The 21,978-nt window shown below is 44.5% G+C and overlaps 1 protein-coding gene across 1 annotated transcript in view; it reads right to left on the reverse strand.

Moving 5' to 3' along the window:
- Positions 1-373: 373 nt before the first annotated feature.
- The window catches only part of LOC148031290 (chitin elicitor receptor kinase 1-like), a 59,761-nt gene continuing 38,156 nt past the window's right edge, over positions 374-21,978 (reverse strand). Inside the window, exons 10-14 of the mRNA XM_087685561.1 lie at positions 1,419-1,570; positions 1,260-1,357; positions 1,045-1,171; positions 737-835; positions 374-626 (exon numbers count right to left, since the gene is read on the reverse strand). Of these exons, the coding sequence (XP_087541687.1) occupies positions 531-626; positions 737-835; positions 1,045-1,171; positions 1,260-1,357; positions 1,419-1,570 (572 nt within the window). The 3' untranslated portion in view covers positions 374-530. The remainder of the gene's footprint in view (positions 627-736; positions 836-1,044; positions 1,172-1,259; positions 1,358-1,418; positions 1,571-21,978) is intronic.

Here is a 21,978-nt window from a genome sequence, read left to right on the forward strand (position 1 = left end):
TGTCAAACAACCCAAATTTACAAGCTTCACAAAGTGAAGTTCATGGACCTTCATCTAGCAATTTCTGGTGATGGCTGAACTAGGTGCCAATAAGACTAAACATTATCAACCACATAGATGAGGAAGGAAGAAGGGCAGAATAGCAAGGCAAGGTTTCAATGCAGCACAAAAGTTAGTAAAGAAAATACCACCCCTCATGCCAACACCAAGGCTTTGAGAATAGAATCCCAAAATCAATGGAAATTGGAGAGAAGCATTTTCAACTGCAATCCTATTAGTATCAAACAATCCATATTCACAAGCTTCACAAAACAAAGTGCAAGCAACCCTCTTCTAGCATCTTCTAGTGATGGCTGCACTAGGTTTGCCATAGGGTCAGGAACTGCATTTATATTGCTTAGCTCTATTTAACAATATTGTACAAGGCTTAAGGAGACAGAAATGGGTAAATAGAAAGGCCACATGATTCATCCACTTTCCTTGAAAATAAAGAATTAGAAAAATAAGATCATCATGTCACTAAAGAATGATCATGTGGACATGCCGGCAAGTTCTAAAACTACTTCTGTCATAGGGGGTCTCAATTCAGGCTGGGGATTCGTACATCTTTCAGCCAAAACGATCATCTGCAAGTGCAGCAAAGCGAAAGCATCAGTAACCCATAAGACAGCTACCAACTTTTCCCACAACATTTGCACCACAGAATCACTCATTCACTGGAGTAACAACATCCAACCTTCCACGCCATCTCCGAAGAATAATTGTTTCCCAGAGCTGGATCCACAAGAGCATGGAGCTGCTCTCTTGCATTAGGCTCCTCCAGAAAATTCCGAAACTGCAATGATGCAAACAAACTGTCAGATGAATTGTGTGCACATGCGCGTGTGTGTGTGTGTGTGTGTGTGTGTGTGTGTGTGTGTGTGTGTGTGTGTGTGTGTCAGAGCACTCTATCAAATGTCTTTAGGCAAGATGATTATTGTAACTATATTATCATAACAGAACTAGAAACAAACACTCCATTGATCGAAACAGCTTGTTGCATACCAGGGATGCAAGGTCACGTTTTCCTTCTGGAGAATCTATCAGAGCCTCCTTGGCAGAAACTATTTGGAACAGGACAACTCCAAATGCATAGACATCCATCTTTACTGAAACTTGTCCATGTCCATATCTGTGATGTCCGAACAATTACAAATATTCAAAAGCGCCAATACTGCTGAAAACTCTATTATGGCAAAGAAGAAGAGCCAGCTACTTACTCTGGCGGCATGTACCCATACGTGCCCATTTGTCTCGATGTTGTATTTTCCCCTGTACTATCTGGGTCTATAAACTTTGTCAAACCGAAATCCCCAACCTGACATCCAACATAAATCAGATGGCTGAAGTAATCAGAACATAAAGCTTCAGTGGCATACCTTAGCATGATAGTTCGTGTCAATGAGAATGTTGCTTGGCTTTATGTCTCGATGAATATAGGTTGGCTTGGTATGTTCATGCATATATTCAATCCCTTTTGCTGCGTCGAGTGCTATTTGAACTCGTTTTTCCCACGAAAGCACTTGAGTTCCTGAAAATTCAAACAACCTTTTTAACCGTTTAGGCCCTGCACAACCCCACAGACTTCATATTTTACTCTAATCCCAAAACTTACATGCCATGTATGCACCAGCACACACATGTTCACACTTTTCTTTTGTGGGAATCTATGCATTGAATATTAATGGGCGAAATGGCTAAAAGATTGAGTATAGCCCTAAAGAACTGATAACATGAGTGAAGCCTATCCAACCCTAAAATGACATCACAGCCGGTGAGAGCTTGCTGTAATGAATTTTGAAGGAAGATATAGCCATTAGTGATAGTAGCGTCAAAGTTGCCATATTGAGGAGGCTCCCAGGGATTCAAACAGTTCAAAACCCACCCCATATTGTGGAGGCTCCCAAGGATTCAAACAGTTCAAAACCCACCCCAGAAAAGAATGGCATCCAGCACACCCACCTACCTCTTTCTCTCCCTTCTTCACTCTCCTTTTCCTCTTTGCCTTTTTTTGCTTTTTAAGTATACCAAAAAGAAAGAAATTCACATAAAGCCCTCCAGCCAACAAGAAAAGCCCATCTAAAACCCATGTGAACAGAAAGGAGAACCCAGAGGCTGGGGCATGTGTTGTGATACTTGTAGGACACCCCGATGTACAAATCATGTATGGAGAGGGGATCTCACTGACAGATTGGACTGATTCAATTGGCAAGTAATTTCGACATACAAAGGTCCACTATAGATACTTATGTTACATTGGGATCATGCACTATTGCTTGAAACAGCAAGACACAGCCAAACCAAAGGCAGCAAGAGCACTCGGATACCAAACCTTGGTTTTGACCAACTATGGAGGAGAGAGAAACAAGAGAATGAGAGTAGATAATGAGTAGACAGTGTGAGCTGAACGCAATAGATTGTACTTGCTGAACTGAAACTAACTGAAACAGTAGGCACTACGCATAGAATTGGTAAATTCTAAAAATAGTGACTAGGCAAGATGTTTTGACACGAGTGTGTCCACTAGTCCACAACATAATGGGGACTGAATATCAAACTCGCCTCCCAGCCATAGAGCCAGATGGGCTCACCCCCAAGCTTGGGAGCTAGCCACACTCCAAGTCACGACCACATCCTGAGGATTGGCATCCCACACCTGTCAGAGTGCAGCAATGCGGAAGCGTAGGACAAAGAGTGAGGGAGAGTGAACATAGAGAGGAGAGAGAGAGTAAAGGAGACAATGTAACGCAGAAAATCTGCAGTGTAGTATGCTGTATAGGAGTGCAGAAATATACACGGGTGCAAAGAAAATGTGTGTGTCTCCGCCTTGAGAACCTCGATCTCCATCAGCCCGTGCACCATCAGCCTCAGCAGACCAACTCTATCAAATGTCAAATCAGAATATCTGAAATTGTGCCACAAACTGACTATAAATAGCCAGGGAAAAATAGTGCCCAACACCAGATCGGCTGCAGTAAATGCAGCTGACTGCATAAAATAATGACAAAAACTGTCCAACTGCATGCTACCACGTGTCTCCATCTCAAAAGTCACCAAAGGCTCCGGAATGTATCGCTACTGAGAGATAAAAATCCCACTCTGAGACTGATAAATCTCGTAACCCAAGAAGAAATGAAGCAGCCCCAAATCCGTCATCTCGAATGGGTGATGTAAAGCTGTCTTGGTCTCTTGCACCTGCTGTGCATGATCCCCCGTTAGAATCAAATCATTAACATACAACACAAACAACACATGACCAGCCTCGAAAGTGTGCACATAAAGCTGCGGATCGGCCTTGGAGCACCGATATTCCAACTTCAACTGAAGAAACGAGTTGATCTTCTCGTTCCATGCATGCGGAGCCTCCTTGAGGCCATACAAGGCCGCCTTCAACCTGTAAACTTTCCCATCTGAGGATCCAAAGCCAGAAGGCTGCTCAACATAGATCTCCTCCTGCAAGTCACCATTAAGAAAGGCCGACTTCACATCCAACTGATAGACCAGCCATCGCCTATGGTCAACCAGGGCAAGAACAATGCGGATAGTCGCCATACGAGCAGTGGGGGCAAAAGTATCAAGGAAGTCAATGCCTGGGCACTGAGCAAAACCTTTAGCAACAAGGCGAGCCTTGTGCTTGTCCAAAGAACCATCGCTAAGGTACTTGGTCTTGAAGACCCACTTGACACCAATCACCTTCTTGTGAGAGGGACAAAGCACAAGAGAGCAAGTGCCATTCCGCTCAATACCCTCCAGCTCGGCTTTCATAGCCTTCCGCCAATGGTCAGACTGCAAAGCTTCCTTCACTAAAGTGGACTCTCGATCTTGCATAACACGGGTCATCAAATAATAGTTAGAGCAAACAAGCTCCGTAAAATGTGTCTAGGTCCTCCGTGACCTCCGCGGTCCATCCTACGATTCCCACTCCTCTCAGGGACCCCCTCGATCCATGAATCTCGGAGTGTGTCACGGGCCCAACGCGGAGGAGGCCGAACCTCTCCCCATCGCTCTCCATCTACTGAAGACTCGAGAGCATCCATTGACAACAACTCCACTGGGGTGGCTAGTGGAAGAGAAGAATCTCCATCAAGGGGCTCTGGCTCCAAAGGAATTGTCTCGAGAGCCCAACTCTCCCCTAGATCTCCAAGGACGGGGGCCGCCTCACCCCCCTCTGTGGCCGGAACTTCCACGAACCGCACATCTCGGCTCGTATAGACATCCCGCTTGACAGGATCAAACAGACAATAACCTTGGGATTGGGAGCTATAGCCAACAATAACCTGTCGTCGGGAAGCTGCCTCAAACTTGTCACGTTGCGTCTTCGGGATGTACACATAGGCGTCACACCCAAAGATCCGGAAATAAGAGAGATCAGGCTTAGACCCAAAGTAAGAATCAAAAGGTGTCATCCTGTCAACGGCCGAAGTGGGAGATCGATTGAGAATGTGAACTGCAGTAGCCATGGCCTCAATTCATAGAAACTAAGGTGTCTGTCTCGGTGCTCCATCATGGTGCGCACCATCTCAATTACACTTCCGTTCTTCCACTCCAAAATACCAATCTCTTGAGGAGTGTTGGTGTTAGAAAACTCCTGGTGAATGCCCCTATCTGCACAAAAATGAGTAAAGTCATTAGACATAAATTCACTGCCCTTGTCTGAACGCAAGATCTTCAGTCGCCAGCCAGATTGGTTCTCCTCAAAGAGAAGCCAATCCTTGAAGTGAGAGAAAGCCTCCGACTTCAATGTCAAAAAATAGGCCCAAGTCATCCTGCTGTAGTCATCTATCAACATGAAGTACAAGCTCCTCTTCAGAGACTCGGTCCTCATCGGGCCACAAAGATCCATAGATACAAGCTCCATAGGTAATGTAGACTACCTTGAAGCTTTGTTGGAAATCGCATCCCGATGCAGTTTCCTACGAATGCAAGAGACATGGCTGATGGCTCACCACTATGTCTAACAAACCTTGGACAAACGATCCTCGCAACGCCTCCTCAAGGTACTCATAGTTCAGGAGGCCAAATCGAGCATGCAATAGCTCGGACTGTGTCTAAGAGGTCAGAAGAAGAGAGGTAAGAGCTGTAGAAGACTTCAATTTGTAGATGCCATTCTCCTCAAACCCAAAAGAGAGAACCTTTGTCAATCCACAATCAAGGACTCGAACAACAGCACTGTCAAACTCCACCAAGAGACCAAGAGAACAAACCTTATGGACCAAAAGCAAATGATACTCCAAGCTTGGCACATGCAACACCTCGGAAGTGTGGGTACCACTACGTCCATCTGGAATCAGCTGCATCTCACCCCGCACAGCAATAGACACAGAAGAGCTATCTCCAATGAGAATCTTCCCACGCAAGGGTTGCAAATGGACAACATCAACAGGAGAAGGAGTCATGTGCCGTGAGGCACCACTGTCCACGATCCACTCTCGAGCCTGGGGAGTTATCATCGCAGCATCAAAAGTCTTCGGTGTAGAGTCCTCAATGACTACTAAGTGTAGAAAAGCAGCTAAGGAGGGTGCAACCACCGCTCCAAAATCCTTCGTATCCTTCTTGATGTCCTTGTCTTTGTCGAGGCAATCCTTCCAATGACCGGTCTTACCACAAATATGGCAAGTTGATTCCTTCTCCTTGTCCTTCTTGGATTTATTGTCCTCCTTCTTTTGTTCATTCCTCTTCTTTTGAGAGGCTTGACTAACCAATGCCTCTAATTTGGAAGCATTCTGGCCCTTCAATTGTTCCTCTTGGTCCAAGACCATAGGAACCAACTCTTCCCATCGAAGAGTCAACTTCTGCCCTGATGCAATAAGAGCGGAATAAAATGTACCGAATCGTGGCGGCAACTGGGACAATAAAGCGAACGCCATGTCTTCCGACAAAATAGGCTTCCCCGCATTTTGAACCTGCATCTGAAGCTGCCGAAGCTTGTTGATGTGTTCTCGAAGCGAAGAAGACTTGTTCACAGACAAGGTTCGCATCTACACCTCCAAAGAAACCCTCTTCATCAAGGTCATCCAATTATACATCTGATCGAGCTCCAACCATATCTCTAGAGCCACCGTCAAGTGCTCAATATGAGCTATCATGGCTGTAGTGCAAGACAGAAAAAGAAAATAGCGAATCTTGGCATTCAATTTGTCCCAATGAGACTAGGCCTTGGTCAACTTGTCCCAATGAGACTAGGCCTTGGTCAACTCCGCATGAGCATTGGAAGAGAGTTTAGACTCATCTCTTACCGAGGGCCTGTTATTCTCCTCCATCACAAGCTCCGCCAAATCATAAGACTCCAAAATGGCCAACATCATCACCCGCCAGATACGGTAATTGTCACCATCAAGCTTCTGATCTGATGGAAGAGCCGGTAGGATAGGCACCTTCCTGTCCATGATCGCCTGGAACTCCAAATCAGTCTCTGTAGACATGTTCACCTGCAATGCCTGCACAAACGCAAAGTCAGCCCCCTCTAACTATGTAAATGCAAACTGTTAGGGCTGTTTCCTCCGCTTCCCAAACCTTCTTTAGCCGCCGGAGGCGATGAAAAGGTATAATCTGCAATGGAAGGTCTAAAACACAGCCTTCCTCCCCTTCGAACAGCAATAACCTGCAGCAAATTCACCAACTAGACTCCTTTCCCGCACGCCCACACTCACTTCAGCCTTGTTCCGATGCACACCCTCCCGCTCACCCTCAAATGCTGAAAACGTAGCCTTGTATCGCGCTGAAATCTCCTCTTCAAGTAGGTTCTTCAATCAGTCCATCCAATTTCACCGCTCTGATACCATGTCAAAATGCAGTGATGCAGAAGCGTAGGACAAAGACTGAGAGAGAGTGAACAGAGAGAGAAGAGAGGGAGAGAAAAGGAGACAATGTAACGCAAAAAATCTGCAGAGTAGTATGTTGTATAAGAGTGCAAAAATATACACGGGTGCAGAGAGAATATCTACGTGTGTCTCGACCTTGAGAACCTCGATCTCCGTCAGCCCGCGCACTGTCAATCTCAGCAGACCAACTCTGTCAGATGTCAGATCAGAAAATCTGAAAGTGTGCCACAAACGGACTATAAATAGCCGAGAAAAAATAGTGCCCAGCACCAGGTTGACTGCAGTAAATGCAGCCGATTGCATAAAATAATGATAAAAGCTGTCCGACTGCACGCTGCCCATGGTACCTGCGCAGACTCCTGACATGGCTTGCTGACATGGCTCCTACGCTGTCCATGCTGCTGACGTGGCACTTTGCAGTCCAGGAAATGACTCTCTAACAACACCACCAACCTACACCATCCCGTTGTATGGATGCATCAGCCAACAAGCCAAGAGTCCAAGAGTAGTAATTACACAATGAATGTGCATGATAGGGCCTTAAGTCCAATAAATAGGACTTAATGCATTCGTACAAAGTGCCCTTAGTGGATTCGTACTAAGCCACATCATGACCATTGTGACCTACGTTACTAGCACCCATCCGGATGTCTAAAGACGTAACACTTTTCCCCTTATAAATGTTTTTTATCCTCAACAATATCCTCAAGAAAAAAGTGAGGAGAACGAGTATTCAATGAAAGTATAAACTCCCAAGTAGCCTCAAAAGCGGTTTTTCCACTTCACCTAGTACTCAGGATAAACGGTCCAACGGGATTTTTTAGTCCTAAGATCAAGAACCAATTCTAGTTGGAGTGAAACATATCAAGAGGTATCCTCCAATCGCAAGACTTCCAATTGGAACAATCAATACACCTTGTCCCATCATTCTTTTAAACAACTAACGAGGAACATAGGGTAAACTCAGATTCCCAAAAATAAATCCAACTTACAAGATATGCTATGTATCTTCTTGGTAACCTGGAAAGGCCTACAATACCTCAAAGATAATTTATAGCAATTGCCAATAGTCATTGAATTAGAGCATCGCCCTACAATTAGACACAAGATCTAATGACGTTCACAAAACTAAATTTGCTCACAAAACCGTGATGGTTCATGCCTAGTAGGTATGCCTTCATCTCGTTTAGGGTGATATGGGACACTGCTAGCAAGAGAGGCCTGCATAAGGGAAGTGTTGCAAGGGATGGGTACAATGACAAGGTACGTTTCTTATTCGGTACTCGTACTCGAGTTTTTAGTGTTGTGGTGATGCTTGTGCACAAGAATTTCAGTAGTTCTCATGATTGGAGTCCGAGAAGCTGGCACTCGAAGGCTATAGCAAACTATCATTGGCAATTAAGTTCTTGTAGCTCGAATAAACATCAATATTTTGATTGACAATAATTTTTGTCAATTTAATATTTAATGTTAGTGCCATCAATAATTTTAATGTAGATGTAGCATTAAATGTTATTATGACTTTAACATTTAATATTTGCATAATGTTAGTATTGATTTTAATATTAACATTGGGTTTAATATTAGGACAAACTTGACTGTCAATGTTATTTTGATGCCGGAGAGAGAGAGAGAGAGAGAGAGAGACTCGAAATCAAAAAGAGAGAGAGAGAGAGGAGAGAGAGAAAGAGCTCGACGATGGCGCGTGTGAAGATCGACGATGGCGTCCTGTCCCTGTGCCGTCAGAGGACGCCCTAAATCGCCTGCGCCGTCATTTTCTGCCCGCGACCGTCATCCTGCACGCAGGCGCCTACTTGTGGAGGCTCAGAATTCGCCATCGACGTCCGTGCCTGCCAGGTCTGCGTCATCCCTCTTTTCTTTGCTTCCGTCGCGTCGTCTACCATGGCCCTCGGGTCGCGACCTGGTCTCCCTCTGTGGTGCGACTCTGCCCTACTGCGCGGAGTCCTGCCTGGCGTCTCCCCTCGGACGCTGCACAGTCGCCTGGATCTGCACCCTCAGCTACTCGCCTGCGTTCACACGCCCTGTTGGTTAGGGGTTAACCTGCTCGCGTCCGGCCAGTTCAGCACAGGAGCCCCGTTGCAGTCCTGTTGCTGCAGCCGGGCGGTCTCCTGATTTTGCAAGCCTGCAGGACCTGCAGAGCGAGCGAGAGAGAGAGAGACGCCCAATTCCGGACCTGCCCCTTCACCTTTGTCGTCGTCCTGTCTCAGCGCAGGTAACAGCTCAAGTGTGACAGAGCAGGGTAAACAAATTTCTTCGTTGCCTTAGCGCGAATCAGTATTTCGTGACAGAAGAGAGAAGCATGGCTGGCCTGGATATGGCTTTTATCAACCAAATGGTGGCAGCCCTTGGTCCGGATTCTGATACAGAGAAACCGGAGGATATGGTTCCTTTCACAGAGGAGACGCCTCCTGCTCCTGACTTTCAGCCTGCGGGCAAACGCTCCAATTATACGCCCGAAGAGACAATGGGTCCTCATGAACGTTCGTATGCTCAGGTCGCCTCTGACTCTGTGGATTCTCAGGACATTGACTGGGAGCATTTGCTAGAACTTGCCAACACTCTGCTTGGCGAGTATGTCTAGCATAATCATGAAGCTTTTTCGGACTCTGGAACTGAAGATGTTCTGGAAGCCACGGTGGACCTGAAAACTGTCTTGCATTCGTTTTCGGTGTTTTATGACCGGGCGGTTATTCTCTTCTTTACTGGCAGGATTCCAATGCTTTCCCATATTCCCCAGTGGCTGCACCATGTACTACAGGCGGAGTGTGTGGAGGAGATTTTTGTTGGGCCCCGAGGCTTCTATGAGGTGCTGTTGAAATCTGAAAAGCATCGGGCTGATCTTCTATCTAAGTTGCCCTTGTTCTTTGATCGCCGTTTGGTCCATGTTGTGCCATGGCGCCCGATGGCAGACTTTCAACACCTGCTTCAACGTGAGTGCTCGGTGTGGGTTGAAGTGGAAAATTGCCCGGCTGTCTATTGGCCTTTGTTGAAGGATGCCATGGCCGCTGTGGGAACTGTGCTGGTCCCCCCGAGCCTAAGGGCCATGAATCACAACTGTTTATGTATGTTATGGGACACTGCTAGGAAAAGGCTTGCTTGGCTTCGTATTAATTGCTCTAGCATGCATCCTTTGCACTTTCGCTTGAAATGGGGCAACTTTGCAGGACACTGCTTTTCGTGTGGAAAATTGGGGCATTTTATGGCCGAATGCCCAAAGAAGCAACCGTCTTCAGATGCTGAGCATGTTGTGTTGCCTATGGACGACATGGTGCTTGATGCTCCATCACAGGATGCTACTCAGCCACCTAAAGTTCTGGATAAAGGTAAACAACCGGTTTCGGGTTTAGATTCCCATGGCACTGACTGGGTAGAGGCACGTCCCAACAAAGGTAAAAAGGTTGATGCTGGCCTGGCGGCTATTGGGCCTAATGTTTCCCAAGATTCCATGCGCACGCATATGCACAGGAAAGAAATGTTGTCTTCCGAGCACGCTACGCGTACTATGGTTTCTTCTGCTCCCCGTAATCACTCTACTAGGACAGTCTATACCGACGGTCCAAAGGGCCCACCTGCTAAGTTGGCTTTTGATTCTCAAGGAAATGTGATTACACCATGGGATCGTCGTTATCCCCGTTCCATCCCCAAGACAATGGATATTCCGTCTACCTCTAAAGCTGGTCATCAAAACTCTTTTGCTGTGTTAGCTGATTTTTTGGATGAGGATGTCCTTGATATTCTAGCAAAAAAGGTTAAATCGAGGCAAATGGGGCTTCGTTCCTGATCTTCTCTTTGACTACACATGAAGCTAGCCACGTGGAATGTGCGAGGCATTTGTTCTCGCCATAAACAACACGCCATAGCACAAGAGTCACAGTGAAGCTGCAAAAGTTGTGGATTGCCATGGGTTTCGCTTGTTTTATGCAGGGACACACGCCGGGCATTATTCTGGTATGCTTATGATTGTACATGAGAAATATCAGCCGGTTCTTATTAAAAATGATGTACATGGCTGCTTTGTGGTGGTTGAAGTTTTATTTGAAGGAGAGATCTTATGGTTGCTGGGTCTATATGCTCCGAATGACCCTTTATCCCGCCGGGATCTTTGGAATACCTTGAAGACCTCCTTGTCACTTGGCAGACGAGGTTTTTTGATGGGAGATTTTAATATGTGTATTGATTCTTCGCAGTCCACTTCAAGGCATTCGGCGATGGACGCTCCGGAAAGTCGGATATGGCATGAGTTTGCTCTTGCTATACTTAAGCAAGACCTATGGTCCTGGCTACACCCTTCTGCTACAGGGTTTACTTTCCACTTGGTGTAGTATGCAACTACATGGTCGCGGTTGGACCGTATGTACATTATGCAGGATGATGATTTTCTTCCTGAGATGCTGGAAATGACAGTCTTGCAGCAATATGCTTTGTCAGACCATTTCCCTCTCCAGCTTGAGATGCTTGCACAACCCATTGCACCTTTTATGAAATCGCTGGATAGACTCCCTTTACGTTTCAACTCCTCTTATTTGAAGCATTCACTCTTTCGAGGGTATATGCAACAAGTGATTGAGAGATTCTTATTGGACTTCACCTTGGAGGGCATTGCTTCCTTTGATCGATTGCTCTCTAATGTGCAACGGATTACTTGGCAGTATGGGATCCACCATGCCTCTCTTTATCGGCGACGTCGACACGCAGCGGAGGACTTACTGGCTTTGGTTTGCTCGCTGCTGGTGGACACTCCAAATGATGAATTTCTGCTGTCACTAGCAATGCGTTTGGCTCACCTTATTAAAGAGTTTCAGTTGAAATCTTATCAGAAGGCCAAATTGCAAAATCTGACTAAGAATTTGCAAGATAGTGCTTGTCAAACTCATAAGTTCTTTCGCGCTCTGCATGCCTCTCCTGCTCGAGAAAATATGACTAGACTCCAGAATTCAAAAGGTCAAATGGTCACTGACCCTCAGACCATTGTTAATATGTGCAAGAATTATTTTCTAGATCTTCTTGGTTCTTCTCAGGCACCTTCTGATCAGGTTGTGCATGCACGTTCGGTCTTCTATGATCTGGTCCGGCATCACGTTCCACTTGATATGCAAACTACTTTGAAGACAGATATCTGTGAGGAGGAGGTTATGGATGTTTTGTTGCACCTGCCTAAGGATAAAAGTCCCGGTTGAGATGGTCTCACCAATGAATTCTTTGAGAGTTCGGCTACCCAACTGGTGCCATTGACGGCTATGGCTCAACAGGTTTGGGAAACAGGGTTCATGCCTTCCTCATGGAAAGAAGGGCTTATTAAATTGCTTCCAAAGGTTCCCTCGCCGTCACTGTTGCAACATTGGAGACCAATCTCTTTGATGGGTTCGATGTATAAAATCTTTTCCAAAGTACTGGCGAATCGGCTCCACAAGCATCTTTCGGCCATTGTGCATCCTCTTCAATATGGTTTCATTAAGGGCTGCAACATTCTGCATAATATCTTAAACGTGCAAATGGCTATTGACTATGCGACGCACTCTAGTCAGGAAGTGGTATTGGTCCAATTGGATCTGTAAAAGGCTTTTGACTATTTAGACTGGTCTTTCATTACAGAACTTATGTCTACCATGGGCTTTGGCACTCGGATGTCCCGCTTGATCTACACCATTAGTGCTGCGGCTTCTTCGCGAGTTATGCTAAATGGTGGTGTTACAGAGCCCTTTGTCCTTGCACGCTCTGTGAGATAGGGTTGTCCTCTGAGTCCCCTCTTCTTTGCCCTGGCGACTCATCCAGTTCTTTCGATGTTATCCTCCATGGCAGCTTCTGCTCAATTGGCCGGATTATCTCTTCCTTTTGCTCAGCACTTCATTAGTCAATCTTTGGCTGATGACAGCTTTATGATTTTACGTGCGGACAAGGACAATATTCGCAAAGCATTAGATGTTTGGACGCTCTTTGGCCAGGCTTCTGGCCTTCGTATCAATACTTCCAAGACTTTCACTTTTTAAGCGTTAATCAACTCTTAACCATTGTCGCGTTTGGCAATAAATATATCGAGTTATTTTACTAATCTCGAGTGGACATAAAGTCATTTACTCATTTCGTCCAATAACCTCCTGCAACTATTTCCATCATGATTCTATGAATTATAATCTCCATTAATCTAACTACAAATCATAGGTAGCAATTAACCGTTTATGCGTATATTAATACGCTCTCTAGATGAAATTGTCATTTCGTGTAAGTGTAAATATGAAAGCTAATATTTTATGTACTTAATTTTTATATGGATGTTGTGCATATACTTTAACAATTAGTTTTTGTACCATTTAATGCAAAAGCTAACATTTTATGGCTGTTGGTAGTGGCGATTCCGACAACCTCGAGCACTCCCATATCTCTAGCAATACCCATTCTTTGACCGGCGGTTGCGGTGAATCTCATGGTCTTTCCGCCTCATTGCTTTGGAGCCATCATTCACGAGCGATTATCGAGAGATAGAGAAGGAGAATGAATTCGGGATGGGAGAGCGTGAGAGAAGATTGTCAAGACAAAGAACGAGACAGGGGGATGTTGAGTTAATTATTTTCCTCCCTAACCCTCTCTCTAATTCCCTCCCTCACAGTCTCTCAGGATCTTCTTCCCTCTCCCTCTCTTTCTAACTCTCTCCCTCTTACAGTCTCTCAAGGGGGAGGGGTATCCTTCTACCTCTCTTTTTTTTTCGTAGTTCCTTCTACCTCTCTCTCTCTCTCTCTCTCTCTCTCTCTCTCTCTCTCTCTCTCATAATGGATGTTATATTTATAAAGTACTAAACGACAAAAGAGTTACAAAAGTCATGGCAAAGACGCAGAGGAAATTGCCATATGCCAGGGAAGTAAGTCCTCCCGAGGGAGTAAGTCAGAATGCCGAATGAGATCTATCCCGTTTTCATGGTTTTAGTTTGTCCAAGCACTTTAAGATAGACCAATTCCCCTTCTTTAAAGGAGATGTCTCTTCGGTAAGGATCTGCATAAGCTCTAGCTCGGTCTTGAGCTTTCTTAATATTTCTTGAGCAAATTTTAACATACTATTCATATCCTCCAAAAAATCCTTTGTTGCCTGAACCTTTTCCTTATGCAGTCCTACTACATTAGGAGCTTTGGGCTGAAACCCATACATTAGCATAAATGCGTCAAGAGTGGTGCAGCAATGGAAGCATAAACAACATGCTGAAATAAATTGCTGAAACACAAGACAAGAGAAAGAATAAACACAAATACAAATGAGAACTCAGATGTATGCCCGGGAATCGGAATCCATATCGAACACGAGACAATAGCATACAACAATGAGTCACTGGCTATGTGGGCACCCTAACACCGGCTCCTCTCTCCTCAGAAGAATCCACAAATGATGGCTAAAGTACACAAGAGGAGGAGGAGCCCTAGCAATATATAGGCATAAAATGGGGGGGAGCATTAAATGCAGTCGGCCAGCATTTATACTGATCGGCCAGCATTAAATGCTCCCTGGCCCTAAAAAGAGCACCAGAAAATGCCAAAAAAAATACTATAAAAAGGTCACAGCCTCTGCAGCACAGACTCACCCTGAGCTGACTAATCTGCTAACACCCTCTCTCAGATCAAGGGGGAGCCGATACAATACAATGGTACAATGATAGGGAATCATAAACTATACAACATAGAACCACCAGAAGAACCATGGATATCCAAGAAGTGAGTGGCTAGCCCACCACCAAGATGCTTCGATATCAATCATAACAGCACCACCTGAAAATAGAGAAGAATCAGAGCAGCTCTCTATGTTATGTCACCTATATCACTCAGGACATACAAGACCAATCTACCAAACATGTCTCTGAACATGTGACCATGGAATCCCAGCCTTCGGCCAAAACCGCCAAAATGTCCCCTCATGTGGGCTCCAGAAGAAAGCCTCCCGCTCTCTGTCAAGTAACCAGCCCATCATGAACCTGGATGGCAATCCTAGCTCCAAGATTTGTATCTGTCAGACTTCGATCGATGCGTCAGGGAAGTCTCTCTCTTGATCCTGTGCATCTGTATAGACATATAGATGAGACACGGCTGCCCCATCTCACTACCCTCACACTACCTCTCTGGCACTGGAGAGTCGTGAGGGATGTTCGTATCACCACCACTAGAAAGTGGCTGAGAAAGGGGCCACTAAGCCCTTCCCGCAATCCGAGGAAGAGGATCCCTTCCGCGCCTTGGACCTTGCCTTGGCTGGAGGATCGAAATCGGAATCTGAGGCAAATCATGACTCGTCGAAGGAGTCTGCATTCCGCTTCGTCTTCTGCTCCTTTTTCTTCCTGGAAGCCGCTAACTCTTTGCAATCCTTCCGTAAATGACCTTTCTTGCCACAGTGGACCTTCAACTTCTTCATCTTTGAACCCCTCTCTGAAGCTGCAAAAGCCTCACCTGAACCTCCATAATGTGACGGAAGCCTCCCTTGTAGCCGTAAAGTAGCCTCATGCTTAAGTAGCATGGAGGACATGTGAAGAAAACTGACAGGAGTCGTAGATTTCTGCGCCCGTAAAGCATTCGCCACTCCATCAAACTCTCGAGGAAGCTTATAGAGTACCGTACCAACAAGATGTGCCTCTGATAGGGCAGACTGCATAGTACGAAGCTGGTCTTGGAGTTAGGTAACACGAAGTAGGAAGCATTGAATCGTATCTTTGGATTCAAACTTCAGTTGTTGGAGTTGTCCATAGAGAGTAACGGCCCGCATGGTGGAAGAAGCCTCGTACATCAACTGTAACTTTGACCATACATCTGAAGTTGTCGTACAGGAGGTGACCGCCAGTAGGACTTCTTTGGAAATACACCGAAGTAACGCCGAATAAGAACGGGCATCATCCGAATCCCATGTAAACACTACCTCCTCATGGTTGTCTTCATCAAAATCAGATGGAACTGGAAAAGGTTGTCGAGGACGTGCCACAGCTCCATTAACCACATACCATAACCGCTTCTGAATAAACCATGCCTTCATCACCGCACTCCACGTGTAATAATCAGGTCCATGGAGCTTGTCATCAGTGGATGTGCGTGGAGGAGCCATCTGGAGAGGATTCAGAAAAGAAGTAGAGAAAAGAAGGGATTGGGAGAGGAAACACAGCCAAACCACGAGCATAGACTACAAAAAGTAAGAGTTCACATGCAATATAACCCAAAATCTGATCAAAATAAGCCAAAATCTGCTACACAAAGTCAAAAAATCAGTCAAAAAACTGTCAAAAACAGCAAAGACGGCCTGATGATGTTAGCGCCCAGCCAGGAGGAGATGCAGAAATACCAAAACGCAGGCTGAAATGAAGGCACAGGCTGTACGGATGCTGACTGCAGCAAAAAACGCAGGCAAAACTGGTCGCCTAATTGGAGCAGCAGCTGCCTGATCAGCAAGAGGAAAAACAGTCCTGAAATCAGCAATAAAACACAGCAGAAACACAAAACCTAAAAACCGATACCATGTCAGAAGTGGTGCAACAATGGAAGCATAAATAACATGCTGAAATAAACTGCTGAAACACAAGACAAGAGAAAGAATAAACACAAATACAGATGAGAACTCAGATGTTTGCCCGGGAAACAGAATCCATATCGAACACGAGACAGCAGCATACAACAGTGAGTCACTGGCTATGTGGGCACCCTGGCACCGGCTCCTCTCTCCTCAGAAGAATCCACAAATGATGGTTGAAGTACACAAGAGGAGGAGGAGCCCTAGCAATATATAGGCATAAAACGGGGGGAGCATTAAATGCAGTTGGCCAGCATTTAATGCTGGTCGGCCAACATTAAATGCTCCCTAGCCCTAAAAAGGGCACCAAAAAATGCCAAAAAAAATACTATAAAAAGGCCACAGCCTCTGCAGCACAAACTCACCCTAAGCTGACTAATCTGCTAACAAAATGGACTATATCCAGTGGAAGAGTGTTCAGCACTATTATATGCAAACTCTGCTATCGGTAAATACTCTTCTCAATTAGTTCGCCTTTTACTTACATATGCTCTCAACATATCTTCAAGGATTTGGTTAACCCTTTCAGTTTGCCCATCAATTTGCGGGTGCTCCGCCGAGCTCATGCTAAGTTTAGTATCCAACTTCCTAAATACAGCACGCCAAAATTGACTATCAAATATTCTATCCCGATCAAAAACTATATTGAAAGTCCATACAATCGGTATATGTTTTCTATGAACAATCTAGCCAATTCTGGTGTTTTAACATCAGTTGAAGTTGTCAACCTATCCACAATCACCCACACAGAGTCGTGCCTCCTCTGTGTCCTGGGTAACCCGACAATAAAGTCCATGGAGATACTCTCCCATTTTCCTGAAGGAATCTCTAATGGGTGGACGTGGCACTTATTACATTTGACCACATAGTCAATGACGTCCTTATTCATTCCAAGCCAATAGAACTGCCTTTTAATAAGACTATAAGTCTTATTAACTCCTGGACGTCCCGCACTAGGGGTATCATGACACTCAAAGAGTATCCGGCGCCTTATTTCTTCATCTTTCAGAACACATACCCTACCCTTGTAGAGTAAATAACCATTCTCAATGGTAAAATTTTTCCACTTGAATCCCATTTGAGCAACCCCTGATGCTCCATTTCCTTGTTAAACATCCTCGGATGTTTCTTCCTCAATGGAGGCCCTTCCATTTGGATCCCTATTATCAATTGCCTCCCATATATTGGAATATGTCGGATCAACCTGGCATTTTCCTTTTAAGGATTCAAGCAAATCGGAAGAGAATTGAGTAAAACTCAATTCATTTATGAGGGGCATTCTCATAATCGAACTCTTGGAGGAGTTCGGCCCATCTGGCTTTACGCCCTTGTAGATCCGATTGGTCATTAAGCCACTTAATGCTGTCATGATCTGACAAGATCAAAAGTTTGGCACTGTACAAATAGTGCCTCCATTTCTTCATTGCATGTACTATTGCATACAGCTCCCTCTCATAAACAGAATAATTCCGTTTTACACGGTCTAATTTCTTGCTTTCAAAAGCAACTGGTCGACCCTCTTGTAATAAGATCGTGCCTACTACCCTATCACTGACATCAGCTTCAACCACGAATGGTTTATTGGGATCCACAATTATTAGTACTAGAGCTGTAGAAATAGCTACCTTAAGTTTTTCAAAACTTTCATTTTGGTTTGTTCCTCGAAAAAAAAGCTCTTCCCTTTCCCTTTAAGTTGGTCCGTCATTGGACAGCTATCTTAGCATAATCTTGAATGAATCTACGATAAAATCCACATAAACCTAGGAAGATCTACAGCTCTTCCAAGTTTCTTGGAGATGGCCATTCAATAATTGCCCTTACTTTTTCTGGATCCATCTTGATTCCCTCTTTCGAGATAATATGCCCCAAATATTTAACCTCTTGTGCGAAGAATTCACATTTAGTTTTCTTCGCATAAAGGGAATGGATTCTTAACAATTGGAATACAAACTATAAGTGTTCCAAATGTTCTTCTCTTGATTTACTAAAGATCAAGATATCATCCAAGAAGACTACTACAAAGCGTCCTAGATAGGGCCATAACACACTATTCATCAGCTTCATAAATATAGCTGGTGCATTTGTGAGGCCAAAAGGCATCACCAAAAAGTCATAATGCCCATATCTAGTACGAAATGCCGCCTTGGGAACATCCTGGGTCTTAATTCTTACTTAGTGATAGCCTAATCTTAAGTCAATCTTGGTAAAGAATTTTGCCCCTTGTAATTGATCAAAAAGATCTTCCATTCTGGGCATAGGAAATTTATTCTTCACCGTTATCTTATTAAGTGCTCTATAATCAACACAAAGTCGCATAAAGCCATATTTTTTCTTCACCAATAAAATGGCGAAGCCCAAGGTGAATTGCTAGGTTGTATAAACCCCTTATCAAGGTAATCCTTGATTTGTCTTTCGACTTCTTGGTATTGTGTTTCACTTAGCTTGTAAGGTGGTTTAAAGACAGAGCGTGTATCCCTATCTATGTCAATTGGGTGATTTACATCACCCCTATCTGATGGAAGGCCACTAGGTAAGTCAGATCGAAACATGTCTTTAAATTCATCTAACAAACCACTTAATTCATTATTTGCATTCAACTCACAAGCATAAAAAATTGTTGCTTTATATTACAAGAAGTAAAAGTGTCCTGTACAAGGAGGGACCATAACATATATACCTCACAAGTTTCCTTATTCATCAACTTCTATATTTCAAGGAAACACATCAAAGGATTATCAGATACTTCATGTTCACCTTGAATCACAAAAGTCTTACCATCCGTTTCAAATTCCAGTGTATTATGATGATAACTACACTTTATGGATGGTTCCAATCCCCATAGCCACTCCCTCCTTAAAGCGATATCCTGGCCTTGCATCATACGAACAATGTATTGATACTCGCTCTTTTTGTTAGGGAAGTTTCAACTTTTTGACAAGTGCATAACTTATGAAATTGTGGGTGGCAGAGTCATCAATCATGACTCTAACCCTCTTCCCACCTATCGATCCATGCACTCTAAGTAAATCATGTGGCCTGAAGGTAGGCTGCCACATGGAAGTTGACATACAACACCTGTGTTGTACATCCTTGTGCAAGACCTCTAAAGATTTATACCTTTCATGCCCCTTTAATTCCAAGGTCTACACTACATGAATTTGTTTCTCTTTTCCCTTGCCCTTCCTTATCCTTTCCTTTATCTTCCCTCTTCTTTCTTTGAGGGCGATTCCAAGCAGCATGGTTAGGGGATAGGCAACTGAAACACAGCCTTTCTTTTTTGGCCTTATCAAAGTCATCTTGACTTAGGTTCGGCATTGCTTTCTTCTGCACTTGTCACAGAATTGTTCATGTGCTGCACCATAAACAAATGCTCATTTCTGTCATCACCCTGTCTACTAGAAGATGCATAATTCCCTTGTTGCAATTTCCCATTCATGATGTCATTCTGCTTTTTATAGTAGTCTTTAGCCATATGACCCATTTTACCACAGTAGTAGCATTCAACATTACTGTTTGCATTTTGGCCTCTTTGCCATCCACCACGACCTCTTTGGCTCCCCCTGCCTCTAGAGTTACCACGTCCTCCTCCATAGGACTGGTTTTCTTGAGTTTGCTGCATATTCTGATTTCTACCACGGCCTCCAGATCGGCCTCCTCTACCTCTGCCTCTACCTCTTCCAGCATTTGAGTAGAAGACAGCTTCTTTTGAAGTTCCTCCTGAAGAAGATGCACCACCATTTCTCTGCTCCTCAGAAATTAGAAGAGCAATCAACTCCTCAAAGTCAGAAAATCTTTCACGGACGGAAATGGATGTTCGGAACTATGCATAATCCTTTCCTAGACCATTCAAGGTCACAAAGACTAAATCATCATCTTCCACTAGCGACCCAATGGAAGCACGACACGGCACACCCTTCCACCCCACCGCACCCCCCCACGACGCGGCGCATCCCCCGCGCACCCCACCTCGAAAAACCCCGCTCTTACCCTTAAGGAATGGCATTTTCCTTTTGGATTTACCCACAAATTTTAAGGCCTCAAATTCCTTAGTCTTGGGGTCTATGTTGCTGGGACTAGTTGAGTGCACCTAGACGTGTATTGTCTTCATTGATTACTGCAAATTTAATTGCCTCTTCAAGCGTCTTAGGTCAACTCCTTTTCACTTCCTTTTTACAAGCCTTATCCAGTCCCCTTATAAATCCTCTTGTCTTTTGAAATTCATCTATTCCTTCCAATTTGAGGATTATCTCATGATACTCCTCCAGATATGTCAGCAAAGGTTTTCCCTTTTGTCTGACAAAATCCCAATCTTCCCAATTTATTTCCATTTCATTCTCAGGAAGGAATTCTTTCAAAAAGACCAATTCAAATTGAGCCTAAGTTTCAGGTATTTTATTTGCCTTCTTTAAAGTTCTCCACCATTTATATGCCTTTGGCCCCAAGGTTAAATTGGCCTCCAACGCTTGGAGATGTGGTGGAGCATTTTTTAATTTGTGCAAATTCTCCCATTTTTGGAGGAAGTTAAAGATAGTGTCTTTGTTTCTATCTTTTTCCTCTCCATGAAACTGAGGGAATTTCATGTCTTTTAACACCGAGCTATCCCTCAGCTTTTGGTGGGGTTCCCTTGGGTCTCGCATAGTCACATCTACATCTTTCGATGAAGATGAAATACCTAAGGCCTCTGCTTTACCTTTATCCCTTTCGGCCCTTTCTAATAATAAGGCTAATTGGGATTTTATTTCAGTGAGTGCTTGAGTTAGCAACTCCATTTGAACCCCCTGTGCTTACACACGAGCAGTTAAATCATCAAATTGCTCTCATGTAGCAAAAAATTCTTCCCACTGTTCTTGCATTTCAATTTCATGGGGATCCACCATAGGGTGGTCCCCGGAACTAGAGCGTTCCGTTGCCCCCTTTGTCTCTCTCCCCTCCATCTATACACTAGAATTGGAAAGAAAATGTAAGAAATTTGCGGACAAAGATGGGGCACTTCCCTATATTCCGTCCACCTGATGCCTTGGCAAAGGTGAAGATGGGTACACTAAATTTCAGTTTTAAGCCTCCAAGAGAAATCGCCCTGCTGAAAATTGCCTGAGGGAGTGTGGATTTGCTGAAAGCTGAGGTGTCCAAGGCTGTAGGAAGCTTCCAAGAGCAAGCCGGTTAAAAAATTCTTCTGCCTGGACGCATAACTGTGCTTTAGTCAACTGCTCCCAACCGAGTGGGTGTTAGGCTCCCACAATGTGGGGTCTCAACCGCCACAGTGAGAATATCCCCCTTTTTTTGCGTTGGGAGGACAACCCTTTCGAGTCTGTATATCTGCGATAAGCCTCATCTCACAAAGACCAGACTCAGGGACTTTCGCTCAGGCGAGCTCATGAAAATACTAATGGCCCGAAGCATCCCATCCTTCCTTACGCTCTGATACCAGTGTTGGGGCCCCCTAAGTTACAGTAGCCCAGTTGTAATCAAGCATGAGAGCCTTTCGTTCACCTCCCAACCTTGCTCAGGAAGACGCACGAAAAAGCATGCGTATATATGTATGTATGTATATATATATATATATACATATATATGT

This window comes from Lygodium microphyllum, chromosome 9, assembly GCF_053477565.2.
Source record: "Lygodium microphyllum isolate KBCC chromosome 9, Lygodium_microphyllum_v1.1.10, whole genome shotgun sequence".
Classification (NCBI taxonomy): domain Eukaryota; kingdom Viridiplantae; phylum Streptophyta; class Polypodiopsida; order Schizaeales; family Lygodiaceae; genus Lygodium; species Lygodium microphyllum.